Below are 21,049 nucleotides of genomic sequence, written 5' to 3'. Positions count from 1 at the left end.
TCAGATGTGTTATTGCATTATTGAGCAAAGGATATCAACAACTCTGATTTAAAAATTAAACCTTGATTCAACATGTTGAATGCATAACAGAAAAATTTTCGTTCACGAGTTAAACATGAATTTCATTTACTTTCATAATGAAACATGCATTCATGCAAGTGGCCTAACAAGATTTAGATGTTTAAACATCAACAGTAGTTTCTTGCAAAATAAAGGAGTGAAACTATAATCAGTCATATTAAAACACCTTTAGGGGAAATGTATGTAAAATATGGTGATTTCCTGTCATTTAATAAACAGAACAAAACCTGTTGATGAAGTTTGCTTCATTTGTTATTATGATTAACTTAAAACTTCCAGTTTTTATTTTGGTTATCAAAATCAAAAAGTGAGGTTGATTCCTGAGGAATTTACTTTTAAAAGGCATTAAAATCATTTCAATTTTAAATTCTTGCATTCCATAAATTATTCTGAAACATTTTTACAAAAAAGGTAGAAAACTTCATGTAGTTCAATGCAGTTCATGCTGTAAAACTGTCCTTACAAAAAGTATAATACAAAAACAAGGAGATGTGAAATGTTTGTTTATGCCATGACTTCTCATTTGAATTTGACAGTTTGAATGTTATGACCAACTTTCAGGTCATCCTAACTTTTAGAGTACATTTTAACAAATTTTAATTCAAGTATTTAATGAAAATATAGTATTTACATTAAATGATACATGTACATGTATAATTTGGTTTTGATGTAACTCTGAAAACACTAGGAGTCTTAGATTGTGATTCTACCATCACACAATAAGTCTGAAATTAAAAGTGGGTCACTAGGGAACGCAAGTTAGTTCACTAATGTTGCAAAAAGTGATTTGCATTATATCTGATAACAACCTTTATGAGTAAAAATGTCATATTTCTCAAAATTATAGACTTTATTATCTATAAAAGCAGTAGAACTCCAAATAAAATATAGTTGTCAGGTACAAATGTAATAAATATTAGTTTTCCAGTTCATATTGATAATTGAGTTTTAGGAAGTTTTCAAGAAATTGCTGTACTGCACAAAAGGGGGATACAAATGTATGTATTTACAATTGTAAGCAAACTTGTCTGCTATTACTTAAATTCACACAAGTTCCCGAAAAATTTGACTTCAAAATTTAAAAAAATTGACCTCATAATTAAAAATTGATTGTTGCTTGATGTCAAAAGGTTATTCGCAGACAGATCTAAGGTCATTCAGGGACAAAATTCAGCTAAATACCAAAAGTGTAAATACGCTTATTGAAACTGTTGTTTTTCAAGCAACAACTTTTTCAAGCCCATTGCCAGCAGTTCCTAATCACATTTGTGGACAGCACTGTATGGTTTTATTGATTAAAGTTGAAGCAATATAATTTTAAGAAAAAATTATATATTTATTGTTTGTATAAATCACTTACATTTATATTTATAGAGTCATCGGTTGGAAACTTCAATATAAACTTGCTGCCAGCTTTTTCTTCTGAGGAATTTAATGGTCGAACCCTGCTTATTACTTTGATGCTGCATTCATCAGGAGGAGGCCCTGGTGGAGCAGGTGACTGTGTCGACATTATTTACGGTACAGTTTTCAATTTGTAAACATCAAATGCTTATAATGTAATGTATGTGAATCACACCATCATGAATTTATCATGAGCTGAATTAAACGGAAAATTAGACAGTGAATATGCAATATGAAAGAGTTACGAGAAAGATATCTTAAGCGATTTGGATATATCAATGAATTACTAAGCAGAAATTAGAGCAGAATGTAGTAGGATGACACGGCGATCGCCTTGAACACAATATTTTTATAACGTCCGAACAAAATCTCCTCCTTCTTCCATCATTGCTATTGAATGATGGGAAATGACGTTTGCGAGCTATCGAACTCCTCTAACCGTTTCTTTGGTTGCATTTAAAAGCTCGATACTAACCGAAAAGGTATTTCCCGCGGAATATCTCTTAACCTCGAAAAGTTTTTATATAAATAATGAATATACGAGAGTTAATATTTAGTGTTAAGAATGTTCGTTCGGCTCTAATTTTAACTATTTATTTACATTTTGTGTCTAAGACGTCAAAATTCAACGAAAAAAAAAGAAAAGTCAAGGGCCTTAAATGCATTCGAAATACACATTTACAAACTGAGAGTTTGCCAATTTTGAATTCCCGTTTTATACTTTTCTTTAATACGAGTGACGTATATACGACATATACATGCCTCTGATTGCATGTATTATATGTCTCTGATGAAAGACAAAATAATACATGTGGACAAAAAACAAAAGACAAAATAATACATATTCTTGGAATCAGATTGTTAAACTTATCGATTATTCAAATTAAACTTTAATTTTGAACCATACTTATTGAAATTATCATACCATCAAAGATGTATTTTAACAAGATTGTCGGAGAATTTGAGCTCATAAACTAAGTAGAAAAGGTCGTTACTTTGATATTAAACTAGAAAATGGAATATACACACTCTGTAATGAGGAAATAGAAGATGAAATGCATTTTTGTTTAACCTGTAATGCTTTGTTAAATGTAAGAAGTCCCTTTTTGGCAAAATATTTAATGAAAATAAAAATATTTCAAATACCAATTAAAAAGAAATGCAAATCTATTTCTATTTTTATTTGAATTTCTTTTTCATTGGTATTGTCAGAGTATTATATGTCTCTGCTGCGAATGGTCAATATATCATGTCCAAGCTAGGTCTCTGCTATAGTGAAAGGGCAAAACCTTTAAGACAAGCACAGTAACTAATCAATTATAAATCAGTCCGTTGGTTTTCTGTTTGACTTAATTGTTTCATATTTTGTCTTGCCTAACTAGGAAACTTTTATAGCTGACTATATGGTATGTACATGTGTTATGCTCATTGACGGAGGTCGTACAGTGACCTATAGTTACTCAAGTTACATCTACGTCATTTGGACCCTAGTGAATAACAATCTTATTGGCTATAATACCTCATCTCCCTTTTTATACAGATATTAATCGTTTCGTTTAATAGATTTTCCGGAAACTAACATTAAATTTATCATGCAAAAAAATAATAAATGGGTTGATCCATGACTTCATTGCATAGTGAATTTTACGCTCACCGTGAATTAAAGATATGATCTGGACCGAACTTGGCCACAATCAGTATACAATCATCTTAATGGTATCTAGTTTTAAAATTGATCTCGCCTTTTCCCGCCAGGTAAAACAAAAATGTTTCCATGTTGGCATAGAATATATAGATCAAATCTTATTTTTTGCGTTTATTTTAAAAATAACAACAGAATGAGAGAAATCCGTCACATAAAAAAGATAAACATGCACGTGATGATCTACCATTCTTATATACATTTCAAAACCTCAAATCAACTTTTTACAGGATTTATTGTCCTTTAAAAACTATTTAACCCAATTTGTGTCAGTTCCGATATTATATAGTATCTATACAAGACAGAGAAAATGTAAACACCAAAATCAGCACCACAAAATCTAAAATTAGCTCAAAATGCCCGAAATCGTCAATCTTTTCGTTATAGGAATTCAAGTATCTCGATCCAAAACACAATTTGCTCTCAGTTTTGCCGTATGTGGTTTTTATGTGAAAACTTAATTAGATGGTGAGAAACTATTCGCAGCTAAATTATCAGCAAACCAGGATCTACAAGAGGCCACTATTTCACAACAATAATGTGTGCAATAGTAATCTCGGGATCTGCAAATCAGTCAATGTACTCCTTTATGAGAGTTATTGCCCTGAAATAACAATTTTAGCCATATTTTTTTGCTTTTACCTTCAATCTAGTTTAAATATATATATAGATTTGTGTTAGACGAGTAAGCGAGTACGATAGACTTGAATTTGTGTTGGTGATTATCTTGAAATATAAAGTTCCCTTTATTCTTTTCAATTTGGATATCGCTAAATTCCTTTTTTTTTCTGTTTTATAGATTGGCGATGAACAAAAGTCATATCTATGGCTTTTTCCCTTTGGCCCGGATAGTTTATGGAATTAGGTGTAAATAGCAGATATTGGTATAGTTTGAAACTTTCAACGGTATTTCTCATTCTTATCTTAACGACAAATCGAAAAAATTAGTCCAACTTTGGTTAAAAAAAATGTCAAACGCACACTCAAATGGACTGTTTTATTTGGAAGGGACAAGTCATACTTTATAAAAACACTATAAATCAAACAAGATCACGGCTATGTTCAACTTGTTGTTGTCACAGTTCCGTCCGGCTCTTTCTTCGATTATATCTTATCATAGAATTTGTACTTGCCATTAGCAACACGACAGGTGTCCTTAATGCAACAAAATGATCTGATTACCCTTCCAGAGCGCATGAGTTCACCCCGGCCTGTTTTAGCTGTGGTTTGCGTTGCTTAATCTTACGGTCTTCTGTGTGGTGTTTTATTTTCTATTATTTGTCATCGTTTTTATCTTTTTGGTCATGTTATTGTTGTATGTATTTCTACGACTTATGGTTTTTTTAATTGCCCTATTTCTATGTAAGTGAATACTCCCCGTTTTTGGACACCGTATGTTGACCCGTATAGATGTCAGTTGTTTGTTTACTTTTTTAGTCGTTTGTCTAACTCTTCTTCCAAGCAAGGACCCAACTTCAGTATTGAATGTATATGGTCCCGCAAAAACTTTGCGCAGTGTTGGAAAACACAGCTATAGTCTTCTCAAAGTTATTTACAATTACAATTGTCAGATTTTGTATTTATTTAGATCTAAGTTATTGTGTATTTGGGTTGTTATTTCGTTTATACGTATACTCCTTATTGTTTATATTGAATCACAATAGCGGAATGACATTTGAAAAATTTAACGGGGAAAATGATAGAAAAAGTACAAATATTTTTATTATATAATATGTGGATACTTAAACCTCTTATGGTATAAAACATATCTGAAATTAGTATGGAAATACCTTCCATATGTGGCCAGAACTATGACGTCTCATTTTTACTCATTTAGGAATTATATTTATGCTTTTTAGTTTTGTTAGTATTTTTTTAATCATATTTCAGTGGTTGCTAGTATCCCCAGCCAAGCAGTGCACGCGTAGAGGTGTTGACCAGAAACCTTTTCAGTAAAGAAGTGATATATGACTTCATATATTTGCATGAAGCTGCATGATTTCTGTATATGATATAGTTGGTTAAAGAGCACTACATCCACTTTATTTGAACTTTGGTGGATAGTTGTCTCATTGGCAATCATACCTCATCTCCTTATTTTTGCGTCAAAGCTCATGTCTTGCTGTTATTTTGTACATCTGGGACATAATATACTGGGTTTTTTAACAAGCAGGTGGGAACAGACATTACAAATGCATGCTAGTAGCAAATTATGCTCTTATGTACTTTATAAAAATAACTTTGTCAGTAATAATACTTATCTGTTATCCGCAGTGTTGATATTATTGAAAAAATATGACAAGGTTGCGTGTGTTAGCACAAACCCCCGGACTTAAGATTGAAAAGGGGAGATATCAGGTTATTTCTGGATAGAGCTTAAATTGTCCTATATGCTCAAGCTCTGCATGAGGTTGAAGATGGATTACATTTTCTTCTTAATTGCAATTCACTAAATAATGAGAGACGCAAACTACTACTTTGTGCTAGGAAGTATTGTGCTTACTTTGATATGTTGACTACTAAGGATCAGTTAACTTGGTTAATAAGTAATGAAAACAATGATATCTCGTACGAAATGTGTGCTTTCATAAAAAATAAAGAAAACTACTTATGCTTTCTACCTTTGTCTGTAATTTTGTTTTTGTGAATTTTGTTCTCTCAGAGTATTGGGACAAGTTGTGCTAGAGGCTGCATCAAAATCCCAATAATGTTTGCACTTAATCTTTACATTTCATATTACAATGTCTTTTGAGCACCTGCCCTTGGTGACTCCTCCGTTTGAATAACTGCTTAATATTCTTGTCCATGTGCATCAGCAAGGAGGAGGACTAGATAATAATTTTTTGAACATTAGTTTTTAGATGTATTGTATTAAGTGCTTAAATATTCATATCGGTTTATTTTGCTTGAGTGCCCTGTATGCACCTACCCTTAGTGACTCCTGCATTTGGACAACTATAATATTTGTTCATATGCATCGGCCACGAGGAGGGCTTAACTTACAAAGGCTTATTTCATTATGGATATGGTGCTGTTTCTGGTGCATGGTAAAAAAACACTCGGAACATTATGGTTGATATGGTTATAGAACATATTTTATTACCAATTAAGGCCGGTCCACAAGGGGCATATAGAAAATACATGTATAAGGAAAAAGAACATTGATTAGCATACATAGAATTTAAATACACAATCACAATACAATTAGACTGTAATAAAGTCTTTGTTTATAGTATATAATATAGTTATATGAAAAATAAATAGATCTAAGTCATATATTGACTTTAATAAATTTTCCAACAGCATTAAGGACCTGATTGTCTTCACAGCTTAATAAAAAAATGAATTTTTGCTGATTGTCCAGTAAAGAAAAGTTTGGAATTTTTTGGCAAACAAAGTCAAAGAGAGCATCTCTATCAGAGTTAAATTTTTCACATGAAGTTAAAAAATGGATTTCATCGTCATCACAACCAGAGGAGCATTTTTTGCAAATTCTTTCATTTCGTGGAATATTTGAAAAACGGCCAAATTCAATTTGAAGCTTCTGAGCAGAAATACGTAATTTGCAAATAGCTCTTCTAAAATCAAAGTTCTTAACCAAAGAGAGATAATTTTCATAACCAAAATTTTGTTTAAATTTCAAAAAATTGAACAATTTTCCATCAGAACCCTTTTTTTGCTAAAATACCAATTGTTAATATAGTTAGTATGAATTAATATGTTAAATATATTCAAAAATTTAAATAGTCCAAAATGTTTTACTTCTTGTTTAATTTCAAAAACTTCTAATAATTTTTTAACAAATGAGAACCAAGAAGTTATGTTAGATTTGTGAAGCTCTTGGCTGCATTTATAAGCGTCTTTCAACAGAGTGAATTCTGTCGGAAGATTTATACCAGTATATTTAACAATTAACTTTACAATATCGTAATGTAGGGGGAAACGCTCCAGTTCTGATAATACAGCAAAATTTACACTCCTTTTGTGTACACCAAGTATAAATTTGGAGAACTTGAGATGAAGTTTCTCACACTGCAGATTTTTATAAATATTTTCAAGATTAAACAAGGAGGATTGTAATTTATTACAAGCAACATTATAACCTCCCCATACCTCTGAATTATATAACAGAATGGGTTTAAGGGTTTGAAAAAATATGAACACAGGATTTTATTGCAGGAGACAAATTTATAAAATACTTTCTTAGTTTATAATAGGTTATATTAACTCATAATATATTTCATGTTTGAACTGTTTTTCTTTTGTATAACCTAACGTGATGGTACCCAAATTTCACCTATTTTGACAGTTTTTTCACCTAAGTTTATTTATGATCCAGACAAAAGTTTCCATTCTGTGTTTATTTTGTAGATGTATCCTTATTAACTATATAGTCCCCCAATTTAATTTTGAATCTATATCAAATCATAGAAAAATGGGTTTGTACCGAGCTCCAAACGATCCATGAACATTGATTCTGTAATGAGGAATACCCAAATTGCATCCATGCTTAAATTCACCTCCGTAAAATTCGAATAACTAGCTTATGTTTTGTTTTATTTCTCTAAATATTTAGAACATCTTGACAATAGCCCATGCTTAATTTTCATTTTTTAAGAAATGGATGTCTGTAACATATTTTAATTGATCATTTTAAAAAGTTGACTTTTTGTGGACGTCGTGTTTCCGTAGATTTTACTTTTTCCAGTGTATACTTTTAAAATCTGTTGATAATCTGCTTCCCGATTGTGAACTATCCATTTTAATGTAGCACTGTGACATTCCAGCAGCGCCTGCATACGGAGTATATATCTCCCAGTTGATAAGATACTCTAGGGCTTGTATTTCCTATCATGATTTCCTTGATAGAGGGTTGCTGCTCACAAGGAAGCTATTAAACCAAGAGTTCCAAGTGGTGAAGTTGAAATCATCCCTTCGTAAATTTTACGGACGCCATCACGAGTTGGTTGATCGTTACGAAATATCCTTTTCACAGATGGTAGTGGATATGTTCCTAAAGTCGTAACTACAATCCCGTCCCCTTTTCCCGAATGTGACCTACCGAATTAGACTTATTACCGATTGTGCTAACATGAGCAACAAGACGGGTGCCACATGTTTAGCAGGATCTGCTGACCCTTCCGGAGCACCTGAGATCACCCCCAGTTTTTGGTGGGGTTCGTGTTGCTCAGTCTTTAGTTTTCTATGTTGTGTTTTGTGTACTATTGTTTGTCTGTTTGTCTTTTTCTTTTTTAGCCATGCTGTTGTCAGTTTATTTTCGACTTATGAGTTTGAATGTCCCTTAGGTATCTTTTGCCCTTCTTATCATAACTGTGAATGTTTTATGTATATTCGAATATATTTAGCTATAAAGACGTGCATAATGTCAAATCATAAAAAATGCAAATTGTTTAATCTTTAAGAAAACTTGTAAGATTTCCGCTGCTTCATTTTTGCTTAAATGGGTGCAATTTGGATACTCGGAGCAATTTGGGTACTGTGACGTTATATTGTTATTGTTTACTATAATAATCATTATACTGATTTTGCCCATAAAGGGTCCACTACTGGAAATAAAATGATTCGTCTTATCTTATCTTATTGTTAGCCGAGAGATGTGTATATAAGTCTCTGTTGTCAATAGTGTACTATTCCCAGTGTATATGCCGACTTTACTGAAATCCTTTATCAATTACAGGGACGGACTTTCAAAAGGGACGAATTCATAATACAGTCATATGACCTAATCACATGACTTCAACAATATAATTGAAAATGGCGACCTACATGTTACCAACTTTCATTTTCATCTGTTTATTAATGATCATGCATGTAGCAAAGGTATTTGTTACAAAAGATAACTTATTTTTTGGTTTAAAACGTTTTCATCAAATTTTAATTTTGACCAACGCTAATTCCTCGAACACTCTAACTGCCTGACCTGGTCCAAAGGGCCAGTGTGAGCTATTGGCATCACTTGGCGTCCGTCGTCTTCCTCGTACGTTAGCTTATACAAAGATCATAAATCTATAAAAGATAGATAAAAACTTCAAAAAGCAAAAATGATGAGCAAGACAAAATATGCAAATAGGTTATCTAGCTTACATATACATTTTTTGTTGTTGATGAATATGACAGTTGTCTTCTCATCAGACCTGCCAACTTTTGAAAATCCCCATGGGGGATTTAGTGTGCGACCAGATTTTTAAGGGTTAACATTTTTGCGGCGTTTCTGTGTGCACGGTTTTATACTCTTGAAATAGTCTCAAATTTAGGTCTTTCCACTTTTCCGTGGAAAGACCTATTGGTTTTGTTCTGATTATTATTTTTTTTCTTCCGCCTAATTTTTTTACTTTGCTGTTTTTTTGTTTCGTAAGATGTCGCTTAGACATATGGTATATGATATTGAACAGTTTAATACGCTTTTGAAACTGACACCGCGTAACCGAATACTTTCCCATATAAGAGTTATCTCCCTGAACACTGTTTTTCTTGTTATTACTTATACGTAGCAACCGCATAAGAAACCGACTAATTTATTTTACCAAATTGCTCATTATATCCTCAGAATGATTTGATTAATTTTGACTGAAGCTATCCAGAGACTCCATATGAGAGTTATTTCCCCTTATGCATTTGATATAAATGATGTGCATTTGTAACTAAAAAACCATAACTTATAGAGACCTGAAGTCTTTTGATTTGAGGTCCTCGGTTCAAAAAAAGAAAATAAGGCAGGGCTCGACAATAACGCTTGTCCGATTGTCCGGTACCAGAGGAAAAAAAGGTCGGACAAGTAAAAGCTATATCAAGCTTGTCCGACGGGACAAGTAAAATTATTCTGCAGAAAATAAATTTAATCCAACTTTGATGAACAAAGTAATTATAAACAAAAATCAAGAAAAGAAGATAAAAACAAGTATTAATTTGACATGTTTACTTGCAATCGATAATTTAAAACTGGTTCTTTGTCAGGTACTTTTTAACAGGTTCTCGGAAACCAGTCTTACTGATCCTGCCTTTATAGATGAGGTAACTTTACAAGACAGTTCGTCACCAGCTCGGAAGCGATTCCTTCCAAGTTTAATAGACAGTTTGGCACCGTAGGAGACATATTTAATAGACATAATTAATAGACAGTTTGGTAACGCAGGAGACATTTTGGGACCAAGACAAATCAGTACCTCGTTTTCCTACCTTATTCTGTTGCTTTATAATAAATACCATACCGGTTATTTTTTTAACAAAAATATTTTTTAAATAAAAATAACGAAATTATTTACCATAAAATTCACTAAATCATATTTGATCATATGTAGAAAAAAACAGTACTAGTACTTGCAATACGGTGACCTATAGTTATTAATTTCTGTGTCATTTGATCTCTTGCAGAGAGTTGTCTCATTGGCAATCATACCTCATCTTCTTTTTTTTATTGATTGCATTTGAATAAACTTTTTTCAACTTAAAAAAACAGGATACAAATCCAACGAGTGTACATTGGCAATCCTATCAGATGGTGCCTCATGTGCAGAGTCTGATGAGACTTTGGCATTGATGAAAACTAGAACCTAAGTCCTGTGACATTACTAGATTAAGTTCTTCACGACTTATATTTTTTAAAAGTATTGCAAAATATATGTTAAAATCAAATTCTGTTCTATTGTTTTAATTCAATCAACTTAAATTGCAAAAAAGGTTATTATTAAGATTTTTTTTTTGGACAAGTTACAATTTCATTCGGACAAGTAAGTTTTGGTATGTACTTGTCCTACTGGACAAGTTGAAAAAAAAGTTATTGTAGAGGCCTGTAAGGTCAAGGTCAAAGGTCAAGGTCATATTCTAAATTTTGATTTTGGCTTGTTACATGTTGTATCTCTTATTTTCAGAGATTGTACACAATATCGACAAAATATTTTTACAGAATTGTTAGTTGCGACATGTCGTAACACGTAAATTTTAGTTTAAAGGGTACATAGACATTTAATGGGAGTTTTCGCCCCTTTTATATCTAATATCAGCTGTATGGTAATATAACTCATTAACAATATATAGTAGAGACCTAGAGTGTTTTGATTTGAGGCCCTTGTTTCATGACCTTGAAATTAGGGTCAAGGTCAAAGTTTGATTTGACGTTCTAGATTTTGACCTTTGCTTTAACTTTTAATGTATGCCTGATAAAGCTATGGTACTTTGTGCATTAAGTTGCAAGCCATATGACCTTGAAAAAATCAACCGGAAATGACCTTTTGTAAACCGGAAGTAGCTATTTCTTGTCCATATTTAATGTTAAAGTACATAGAACCATATATTTTTGGAATCAGTGTCAAGTAAACTATCAAATGATACCGGAAGTGACCTTTTTCAAACCGGAAGTAACAAATTATTCCCCATATTTCAAACAAAAATGTTTAGAAACCATATATTTTTAAATTCAGCGTATAATAAGCTATCATTTGACACTGAAAATTACATTTCTAACCGAGTTTTAATATTTTTCACATCAAAATATATCGTTTCGGGTGGAAAGACCTTCAATTGTTCTCTGAACAAATGATTTTTAATTCTTCTTTTTTTTTCTTTTGGTAGACTGATGATGAGCTAACAAGCCTTGATTTCTTTTATTTGCATGATTCTTGTACTTATTAATTGGCAAAATAACTTAAGAATAGAGAAAAATAGCCTAATAAAATAAAGGATACAAAATGAAGACCCCCCCTTTCTTGGTATTCAAAGGTGCTCCTACCGGCTGTGGCTTATACATAGTAGAAGTGAATACAATATGGTGTCGATTTTAAATCAAAACTGGACAGAAACACGTCTGATTACAAAAATTTTCACAGATTTCAAGATAAGCGATGTTTCATAATGAGTTCATTACAGTTTTCGTCTTTCAGTTAATTACGCTTTTGTCATGATACTACGGTAAACGTTGCAAATTGTGATCGCATGATAAATTGATTAAAATTGAAATGTCAACTGACCGATTCTATTTACAAATTAATTAATTTTGAGGATCATTATGACCCATCGGATAAGTAGATTACCTGTAACGACAGATTATGACACCTGTTGTGACCATTGATTAACTTGGGGTCGTAAACTTGTCATAAATATGTTGCCAGGTAAAATTATAGATTTATAGAAATTGATCAGAAAAACTTCAAAATCGGTAACCAACAATTTTTGTGGGTAGATTTTGTGAAAATCTGGATTTTGACTTGTTTTACGATCCTGATATAGGGATTCTGATTGAGGAATGAAAATGGGGATGATACCGCCAAAATCAGGATAGTTGGCAGGTCTGTTTTATTGGATTTATTGCTCTCAAGACAGTTTTAACACTTTTTTGTTTTTTGGATAATACCTATTGAAGATAGAAACTTTAAACAGAAAATATGATCTGCAATACAGATTCAACAAAAGAGATTTTAGTCTTGAAGAATATTCTAGTCTCAAATGTTGGAGAAGTGTCCATTGATGAATATGCATATAGAACTAGGTGAGCAACACTGGCTCTTTAGAGCCTCTAGTTTTATTTTAAAAATATTGTACTGTGTGTAATCCCCTTTTAAAAGAAAAATAATCCACATTATGTTTGTGTGTACAAAATACCAATAAAAAAAGCGTTTTTGAAGTAGAACATGTTTACAACATTATGCCATAGATATAATAGCTATTACATATATGATTATACATAGAAAGTACACCTTCTACTGAGCTATATTATTGACATTGGCAAATATTAACATAAAACAATTAATATATTGTCATTGAGAAGACATGACATGCATGCAAAACATAAATCCTAAGCATGAAAAAATAATCAGACAACAAAAACATAAAAAATAGCTAAGCAATCTGTTGTAGCACTGTTTATAAATCAATTCTTTGAAATTAAGCAGAACATATAAATGAATAAAATAGATGTTAGGAGTCAGGGATGGGCACGATTACTGACATATGTAATCGATTAATAATCGATTACATGAAGGATTTTTGTGTAATCGATTAATAATCGATTACTCTAATTTTTGTTTGTAATCGATTGCAATCGATTACTTTATCAAAAGTAATTACATTACTTTTCGATTACTGTCAATTACATGCTACAAAATTACAAAAAAAAATAATAAAGTAAGTTATACACAATTATGTTGCTCAACGTTTTTTATAGTCGAAATTTAGAACTTTACTAAAACAGCATTTAAAGCATTGTTACCAAATTTTAAGTTCACAGTTGTTTTCTAGATGGAATATCATACTGAAGGTCAGAAATATTCAAAATTTCTTGAAATTTTGGCTGTCAAGATAAATAAGAGATGACATCGCATTGCATCAATCAGTTATTTATATTGTAAGTTTTTTCAAAAATTTGCTTTCATTCTTACTTAAGTTAGCTTTTTTGTTTATACTTGTTAAAACAGGTATATTTTAACATAGATGATTAAAATGTTGTAAGTTTCCTTTGAAAAAAAATTTAAAACCATAGAATAATTAATTAGTTCAGCAAATTTTAAAGATTGAAATTATAGTTATAATGACATAAATGAATTAATCCTTATGTTTGGATAACCACCCTAATTACAGGTTATAAAACTGTCAATGGAGTACAATTTATAACCTGGGGAAAAATAATGTAAATCTCCTTCTTAATTAGACATAATTGAAATGAAAACAAAGTCTGCATCTTATTGATTAGAAGTCTGAACTTCTGATTAGTAAAGACAAGAAGTTTGTTAAATTTTTTATTCTCTAATCAAATTATAAACAATATATATTTATTGTGTCAAAAAGGGATACATGTATCTATATCTGAAAAAAAGAATTTCGATGCATACCCATTGGTTCATTGTCAAAAGGATTTGGTGTACTTTCTTAACTTTTTTTATCATAACATTGTAAGATCAACAGTTACTGTTTATCTATTCAAAGCTAAAATTCCAACTCTTATTGAAAATTATGCCTAAAGCAATTTTAATACAAATAAGCTTACTACTTTAATGTAGAACAGATATTAACTTAAGACTCATTTCTTAACTTAAATCTATTTTCATATTTTAATATAAAAGGTCTTGAATTATTGACAAGCACATAAGTTCATTTGTTTCAAAACCTAAATATCAAGTAAAATTTGGTAGGGGATCTAGTTGATTATAATGCAGCTTGAGATAATAGATAGAAATAAGGCAGTTGATAAACTCTTAAGTCATATTACAATGTAATACATTCTATTTTATCTGTACTATAAAGTGATGAATACATCATGTACATACATATTTTTATTTAAAATAGGTTATATCTCAAAGTAATCGAAATGTAATCGAAAAGTAATCGATGATTACATCATAATTTTTGCCGTAATCGATTAAATTACGATTACATGTAATCGAAAATGTCTTCGATTACACATTACTGTCGATTACTGGGGAAAATGTAATCAATTACAATCGATTACGATTACAGATTACGATTACCCCATCCCTGTTAGGAGTATGCATTGCAGTGACATGTTCTGCCCCTCCATGAGTTAATAAAATTTTGAAATTGAAATGTTTCACTTCTAAAGTGGTCAGGTAGGATCATTTCATGTTCAACCTGTAAAATATTTAAAAGATTTCATCCCATACCATGTTGTCTCTACCTGTAGAAGTATATTGCCTGTTTAAATTTGTTTACAAAATTCTAAAACAACTGGCTGAAATAAATCATATGAACAAATGATGAAGAAGAGCAGTCAGGGACATATTTTTTCATATCAATGTTTGTGTTCATAGTATTTTCCTTTCTATTTGAGGCAGAATTTAGTAGCCATAAGTTTTTAATTTTATGTTAAAGCATTCTTTTATTCAGATGTGTAGATTTTCTGCACTACAAAATGTCAAAGTGTACTAGTATAATATATCGTCTTCACACTAGTGTGTTGTTATTCCGTCAAAAATAAAGTCCTAGAGAACAGTTGTCATGGAATTATTACACTTGTGAATTTACTCTGAAAGGACAAAGAACACAACTAGAAAAGATCCACAGTTATACATACACTTATAAAACACTTCCTTCATGATTATTAATGACACACTCTACCTGTATGCTTCATTTCTTGAACCTGTTTGTTGGTGGAACTTGTCCTAATTTGACTACCTGTGTCCTGATATCAAAGAGGTTATATTCTAATATTTTGATAAGCTACACAGAAGAATTTTAATATACAAACTGCTAAATAATGGCATAAGTAATAAATTTGTATCTATTGTTAAAACTTTATATTCTTCAGTGCGTCTTCGTGTATGATCCGGAGGAGTGCTGTCAGATGCGTTTGATAATTTTCTTGGTGTTAAACAAGGGGAACCTCTATCTCCTCTGCTGTTTTTGTTTTTTATTAACAACATTATTCAAGATATTTCTGTTGAATCAGATAATAACATTGTGTCTTTAAGTGGATTTTTAATATATTTGATCTTATTTGCTGATGATACTGTACTTTTTGGAAAATCACCGAATGTGTTGCAGCATTTACTTGATAAATTACTATTATATTGTAATAAATGGAACATAGAAGTGAACACGGAGAAGACAAAGGTTATTGTTTTTCGAAATGGATGGAGGCCTGTGGTAAACCGTTTTTATTACAATGACAGAGAATTAGAAATTGTGAACTCCTATGTATACCTCGGTGTGTTGCTCCACTCCTATGTATACCTCGGTGTGTTGCTCCACTATAATGGAAAATTTTTGCAAACTCAAAAGCGTTTATCTCAGTAAGGATCAAGAGCGTTGTCTTCACAAATAAATTCTTTGAAACAATTGTATCTGACTACTGAACAACAGATTTTTCTATTTGATAGTATGGTTGGATCCGTTTTAAGTTATGGGGCTGAAATATGGGGTTTTCATCGTGCTGGTGATATAGAGCTTATACATAATAGATTTTGTAGATTTGTTTTGAAACTTGGCAAGAAAGTCCCTACAAATTTTTTATATGGTGAACTTGGGCATTTGCCATTGCATATTTTGAGAAAATTTAAAATCCTGAAATATTGGATTCATATTGTAACTAATAAACCTGATATTGTATATGAAGTTTATAAACTTTTGTACGAAGATGCAAATAATGGTAAAATTAATTGGGCGTCTAACGTCAAAAATTTGTTATGTAACCTTGGATTTAATGATGTATGGATTTCACAAGATACTAGTAAATTATCATTTGATTGTGTTAAAACACGTATTAAAGATCATTTTTTACAAAGCTGGAATACAGCTTTAGAAGAGTGTAACAAATTATGTATTTATAAACGATATAAACTAGTATTTGGTGTTGAAAAATACCTAGATTTCCATTGTAATGTATCGATATTAACTAAATTGTGTAGCGGCACACTTAAATTAAATGTTGAAGTTGGTCGTTATCTAAATACTCAAAGAGAAAATAGAATTTGTATATGTTGCAATATGAATGTTTTAGAGGACGAATATCATTTTGTTTTATCATGTCCAGCATATAGATCTGTGCGATTAGAATTTTTACCTAAAATTTATTATTCTTGGTCAAATCGGTACAAGTTAGATAATTTATTACAAGCTCATTGTAAATCTCTGACAGTAAAACTATGCAACTATTTAAATGCAGCTTGGAAAATTAGATCACCTATATTGTCATAATATTATTGTATACTTTGTAACTACTGTTCTCTGCTGTCTTTTGTTTGTCATATATTGTACATATTTTTTCATTTGCCATAGCATGTATATGCTTCTTGCAAATAAAGTATTCATTCAACCTTCAAAATCTTACCCACATGCTTATTATCAATATTTCTGAGAGAATTGAAAATAATTTTTTTGGAAAAAAAACAATTACTAAACACATTAAAAGATATTAAAAGATATTTTTATAGGCTGCATACATAATTTGAAGGTTTTTTTATCCATTGTCCTGTTCTAGAGAATATTCACGTTCAGGAGCCACCATTTTTTAAACACATTTTGACCCTGCAGATATTTTATTATTCAATGCAGTTAAAACCTGAATCTTTACTTCCAGAGGTTGGCAGGTATGTTTAGTTCTCATGAGTAAACCGTCAAGACTTTAAGGTGTCTTTCGAACCAATCAATACTGCAACCATTGTACATAGTCAAATAGGGAAAAGCTATTTGCTTATGAAATGAGTTAATAGTTTTCTTTATCTTCAGGCAAACAGAACATTTACAATTGATTATGATAACAACATGTTCCGTATGGATGGAAAACCTTTCCGCTATGTCTCTGGCAGTATACATTATAGCAGGATACCTTCGTATTACTGGAAAGACAGATTACAGAAAATGAGAGCTGCTGGCTTGAATGCCATACAAGTGTAGGTAGTCCATTAGACTTTAGGATGTATATTTACCAAGTTTTCCAAATAAATTACCAAAATTTATCTATTCAATCTAGAAACAAGTATGAAGTGTGCTGATAGTGATCATCTGCTATACTTATTACAAAGGGAATCATTGGTTCAGCTTAACATTGAAGATTAGGACAGGATGTTAGAATTGATGATATCATTGCATATTGAAACTAGTCTAAGATTTAAATGATTACCAAAAAATATCTTGGTACCATTACCTTTAATTTAGGTAAGGTGTTATCTGTGTTTATTTGACTTATGATGTGAATTGCCCCTTTGTATCGCCTTATTAATTTGAAAACAATTAGCATATGAACAAAATACTTGCTCATTGAATTTTAGCAAATTATACAGATTTCTGAGCAAAGAAGGTGAAATAATTTGTTACTTTCAGATATGTACCTTGGAATTTCCATCAGATGGAAGAGAACAAGTTAAATTTTGAAGGAGACAAGGATTTAGTTGGATTCATAAAGCAGGCACAGGAAGTTGACTTGTTTGTAATACTTAGAGCAGGGCCCTATATCTGTGGAGAGTGGGACTTTGTAAGTAATTACACTTTTAGCTGGATCTTTTTTCTGATAATCATTGTAAGATGAAGACACCAATCCATTTATTTTATCGAGGTTACTAGGCTTTGATTTCTTTTATTATTGTTTAATGATCCATGTTTAGTTTTTATCATTTTAACAAGTTTCTCTGTAAAAGTATAGGTCAACGTTTTTTTTTTTTTGGTTTAAGGAATCATGTCTGAAAGAGGTCACCTGGCTTAAAAATCTCATTTTCATTGGTCTATTTGTTGACTTTATTTGCTTTGTATTAGATTGTTTTCACAATTACTACAAGTAAAGATAATTCAGATAAAGATGTTGCAATGTCAGAGGTCAATTTGTAAATTACTGTTAAAGTTGAATCTAATGCCAATAATTTGTAGTGTGATTACACTGTACATTTGTTAGTTGAGTTATATGTAATATTACTTGACCTAGTTCTATAGTCTCAGTATAACAGGAAAACAGTACATGATACTTTGAATATGCTGTAATGAACTGTAATATATTTCAGGGTGGATTTCCTCCATACATATTAGCCAAGAACCCTAATACAGTATTCCGCACCATGGATTCAAGTAAGTTGTACCTACATTTTGTACTGAGGTTAGATTTTCTTCCAAGCAAAAAAAATTACAAAAGCCAGACACAGCAATTTTAAATTCTGTTATCAATTATTCCTAGTATAAAAGATTTTTAAAACTTGAATAAAGTCCATGAATCACTTTAGAATTACTAGAAAATTTGCAGTGTATATAACTGAAGTTAATAATTTTAAGACTTTTAAAAGTATGTAAAAGCTTCACAATTCTCACAAGAAAAAGTAAGTTGATACCAATGGGGAAATATAAACCATTGAAAAAAAAACCAACATAATGACTAAAAGAAAAAAGATAAAATAGAAATAACAGTCAACATATATTTCTTTTATCTTTTTTTCTGCAGACTTTTCATTTTATGAACGATTGAAAAATGCATTTCCGTAGAATTTTGTTCAATATAAGCATCTACTCAATAATTTCTAATTTTTTAAAATATTTATTTAATGAATAAAATGCTTACATTTTCAATTTACTAGCCTATATCAAGTATGTTGACAAGTGGTTAGAGGTGTTGTATCCAATGTTAAAGCCTTTGCTGTACATAAATGGTGGGCCAGTGTTAATGGTTCAGGTATGTAATATTTATATTTGCTGTCACAAAAATGTTGTGTCTGTTTTAGTATTTCAAATTCACTAATAAGTCTTTCTAGAATTCATACAGATCTTATTTTAATGGAAATTTTATGAAAAATCTTATTATTAAGATGACTAAATAGATGAAGACACTTACAAATGCAATCAAATACTGTAAAATACTAAATTCAGAAATTTTTGCAATGATTATATTGTAGTGAAAATTGCGATGAATAGATTTTGCAAAACTAAAAAAAAATCACTTTTTAAATCATTATAGCATTATTTGGATGCACCATTCTCTGTAATTGCGATAATTAATCTCAAATTTTTGTCAATTGTTCAAAAATCACAATAATAGATGTATGCAAAAATTTCTGAACTTACAGTAGTTGAAATAATATTGATTTTCATGAACACTATAGGTCATATTAAAGTTTTGGTTTGAAATTTTTACTTTTAAATTATGTATTATCTTCCCATTATTATATTTTGTTAGCTAAAAAGTTTTCTTTGGAGACCAATCATCTGTTGCATGGTTTTTGTCTTGTCTGTGATGAAAGTTGCAGTATGCGAGACATAGGGATTACCATCCCGCTCAGGCTGTGATGGTGGCGTCGTTGTAAACTACTTATATAAAGCTTTATATTTCAGAAGAAAGAAGACCTGGATGCTTCATACCTTGTATGCAGATACCTCATGTTATAGTTTCTGTCTGTCATATGTCCATTGTCCTTGACCTCATTTTCATGGTTCAGCAACTACTTGAGAAAAAAAATTATATTTTTTTTGTCATGTGAATTTCTCCAATAATATGAGTAATAGGATAACAATATTTGGTATATGGGTTCCTTGCAATGTCTACATGTCTGTCAGACATGGTTAACCTGACCTCAACATCATTTCATGGACTAGTGATTCAGGTTAAAGTCACATGATTAGGTCCGTTTCTCAGATACTATAAGCAGTAGGTCAACTATATGTGGTGTATGGAATGATTGTAAGGGTACATGTCAGTCTGGCAGGTTTCATCTGACCATGACCTCATTTCCATGGTTCATTGGTTAACATTAAGTTTTTGTGTTTTGGCCTGTTTTTCAGTTACCATAAGCAATGGGCCAACTATATTTGATATATGGAATAATTGTAAGGTGTACATGTCTGTGTGACAGTTTTTATCTGACCTTGACCTCATTGTCATGGATCTGTAAAAATGTTAAGTTTATGTGATACTTGTAGTAAAACCTTTATCTTTAAGACTTTCAAAATAAAATCAATGGTCAGTAAAGCAGGCGAGACATTTCAGCGTGTGGTGTCTTGTTAATAATACTTGTCCTTTTAAAATTACACAAAAGAATAGAGCTGACAAACTGTATAGACACTCGTCTATTGTTATAGACTGTATGTTGCCCTCTAGATTTCTTTTGGTTATTTTTGTCATTTGGTTGCTGTCTCATGGTACCCCACATCTCATTTTCTTTGTGAAGAAACGCTGACCTGGTTGCTTTGTTCAAAACAGGAAGAAAAATATTATCACAACTGACTTTATTCTTAAAGACACTGTTTAATACTGTATTTGATCTATTGAAGCCTTAAACAAAACCAGCCAAATATTTCATTATGCACATATATATAGCTATAGTGTCAGCTACATTATGACTTGAATGTTTTATCGTTTTAGTGACTGCATTTAAATTCTACAGAAGAATTTAACACCAGTATCAAACAGTTTATATCCACACA

At 31.1% G+C, this 21,049-nt stretch overlaps 2 protein-coding genes across 4 annotated transcripts in view; one reads left to right on the top strand and one right to left on the bottom strand.

Moving 5' to 3' along the window:
* The window catches only part of LOC127728449 (kinesin heavy chain-like), a 34,476-nt gene extending 32,599 nt beyond the window's left edge, over positions 1-1,877 (bottom strand). Inside the window, exon 1 of the mRNA XM_052235830.1 lies at positions 1,442-1,877. Coding sequence (XP_052091790.1) covers positions 1,442-1,594 — 153 coding nt within the window. The 5' untranslated portion in view covers positions 1,595-1,877. The remainder of the gene's footprint in view (positions 1-1,441) is intronic.
* A 7,064-nt stretch (positions 1,878-8,941) lies between these two features.
* Positions 8,942-21,049, top strand: part of LOC127728455 (beta-galactosidase-like) — a 29,375-nt gene continuing 17,267 nt past the window's right edge. For 2 of the 3 annotated variants that reach the window (XM_052235840.1, XM_052235839.1), the window contains exons 1-5: positions 8,942-9,028; positions 17,381-17,544; positions 17,975-18,125; positions 18,646-18,709; positions 19,210-19,304. In XM_052235840.1, the coding sequence (XP_052091800.1) occupies positions 8,963-9,028; positions 17,381-17,544; positions 17,975-18,125; positions 18,646-18,709; positions 19,210-19,304 (540 nt within the window). In that variant the 5' untranslated portion in view covers positions 8,942-8,962. Of the gene's footprint in view, positions 9,029-12,551; positions 12,690-17,380; positions 17,545-17,974; positions 18,126-18,645; positions 18,710-19,209; positions 19,305-21,049 lie in introns of those variants that run through there. The other variant, XM_052235841.1, reaches the window with a different exon arrangement.

This window comes from Mytilus californianus, unplaced genomic scaffold, assembly GCF_021869535.1.
Source record: "Mytilus californianus isolate M0D057914Y unplaced genomic scaffold, xbMytCali1.0.p SCAF_2, whole genome shotgun sequence".
Classification (NCBI taxonomy): Eukaryota; Metazoa; Mollusca; class Bivalvia; order Mytilida; family Mytilidae; genus Mytilus; species Mytilus californianus.
The sequence above is the reverse complement of the archived record's forward strand: the minus strand, read 5'-3'. Positions and strand labels throughout refer to the sequence as shown.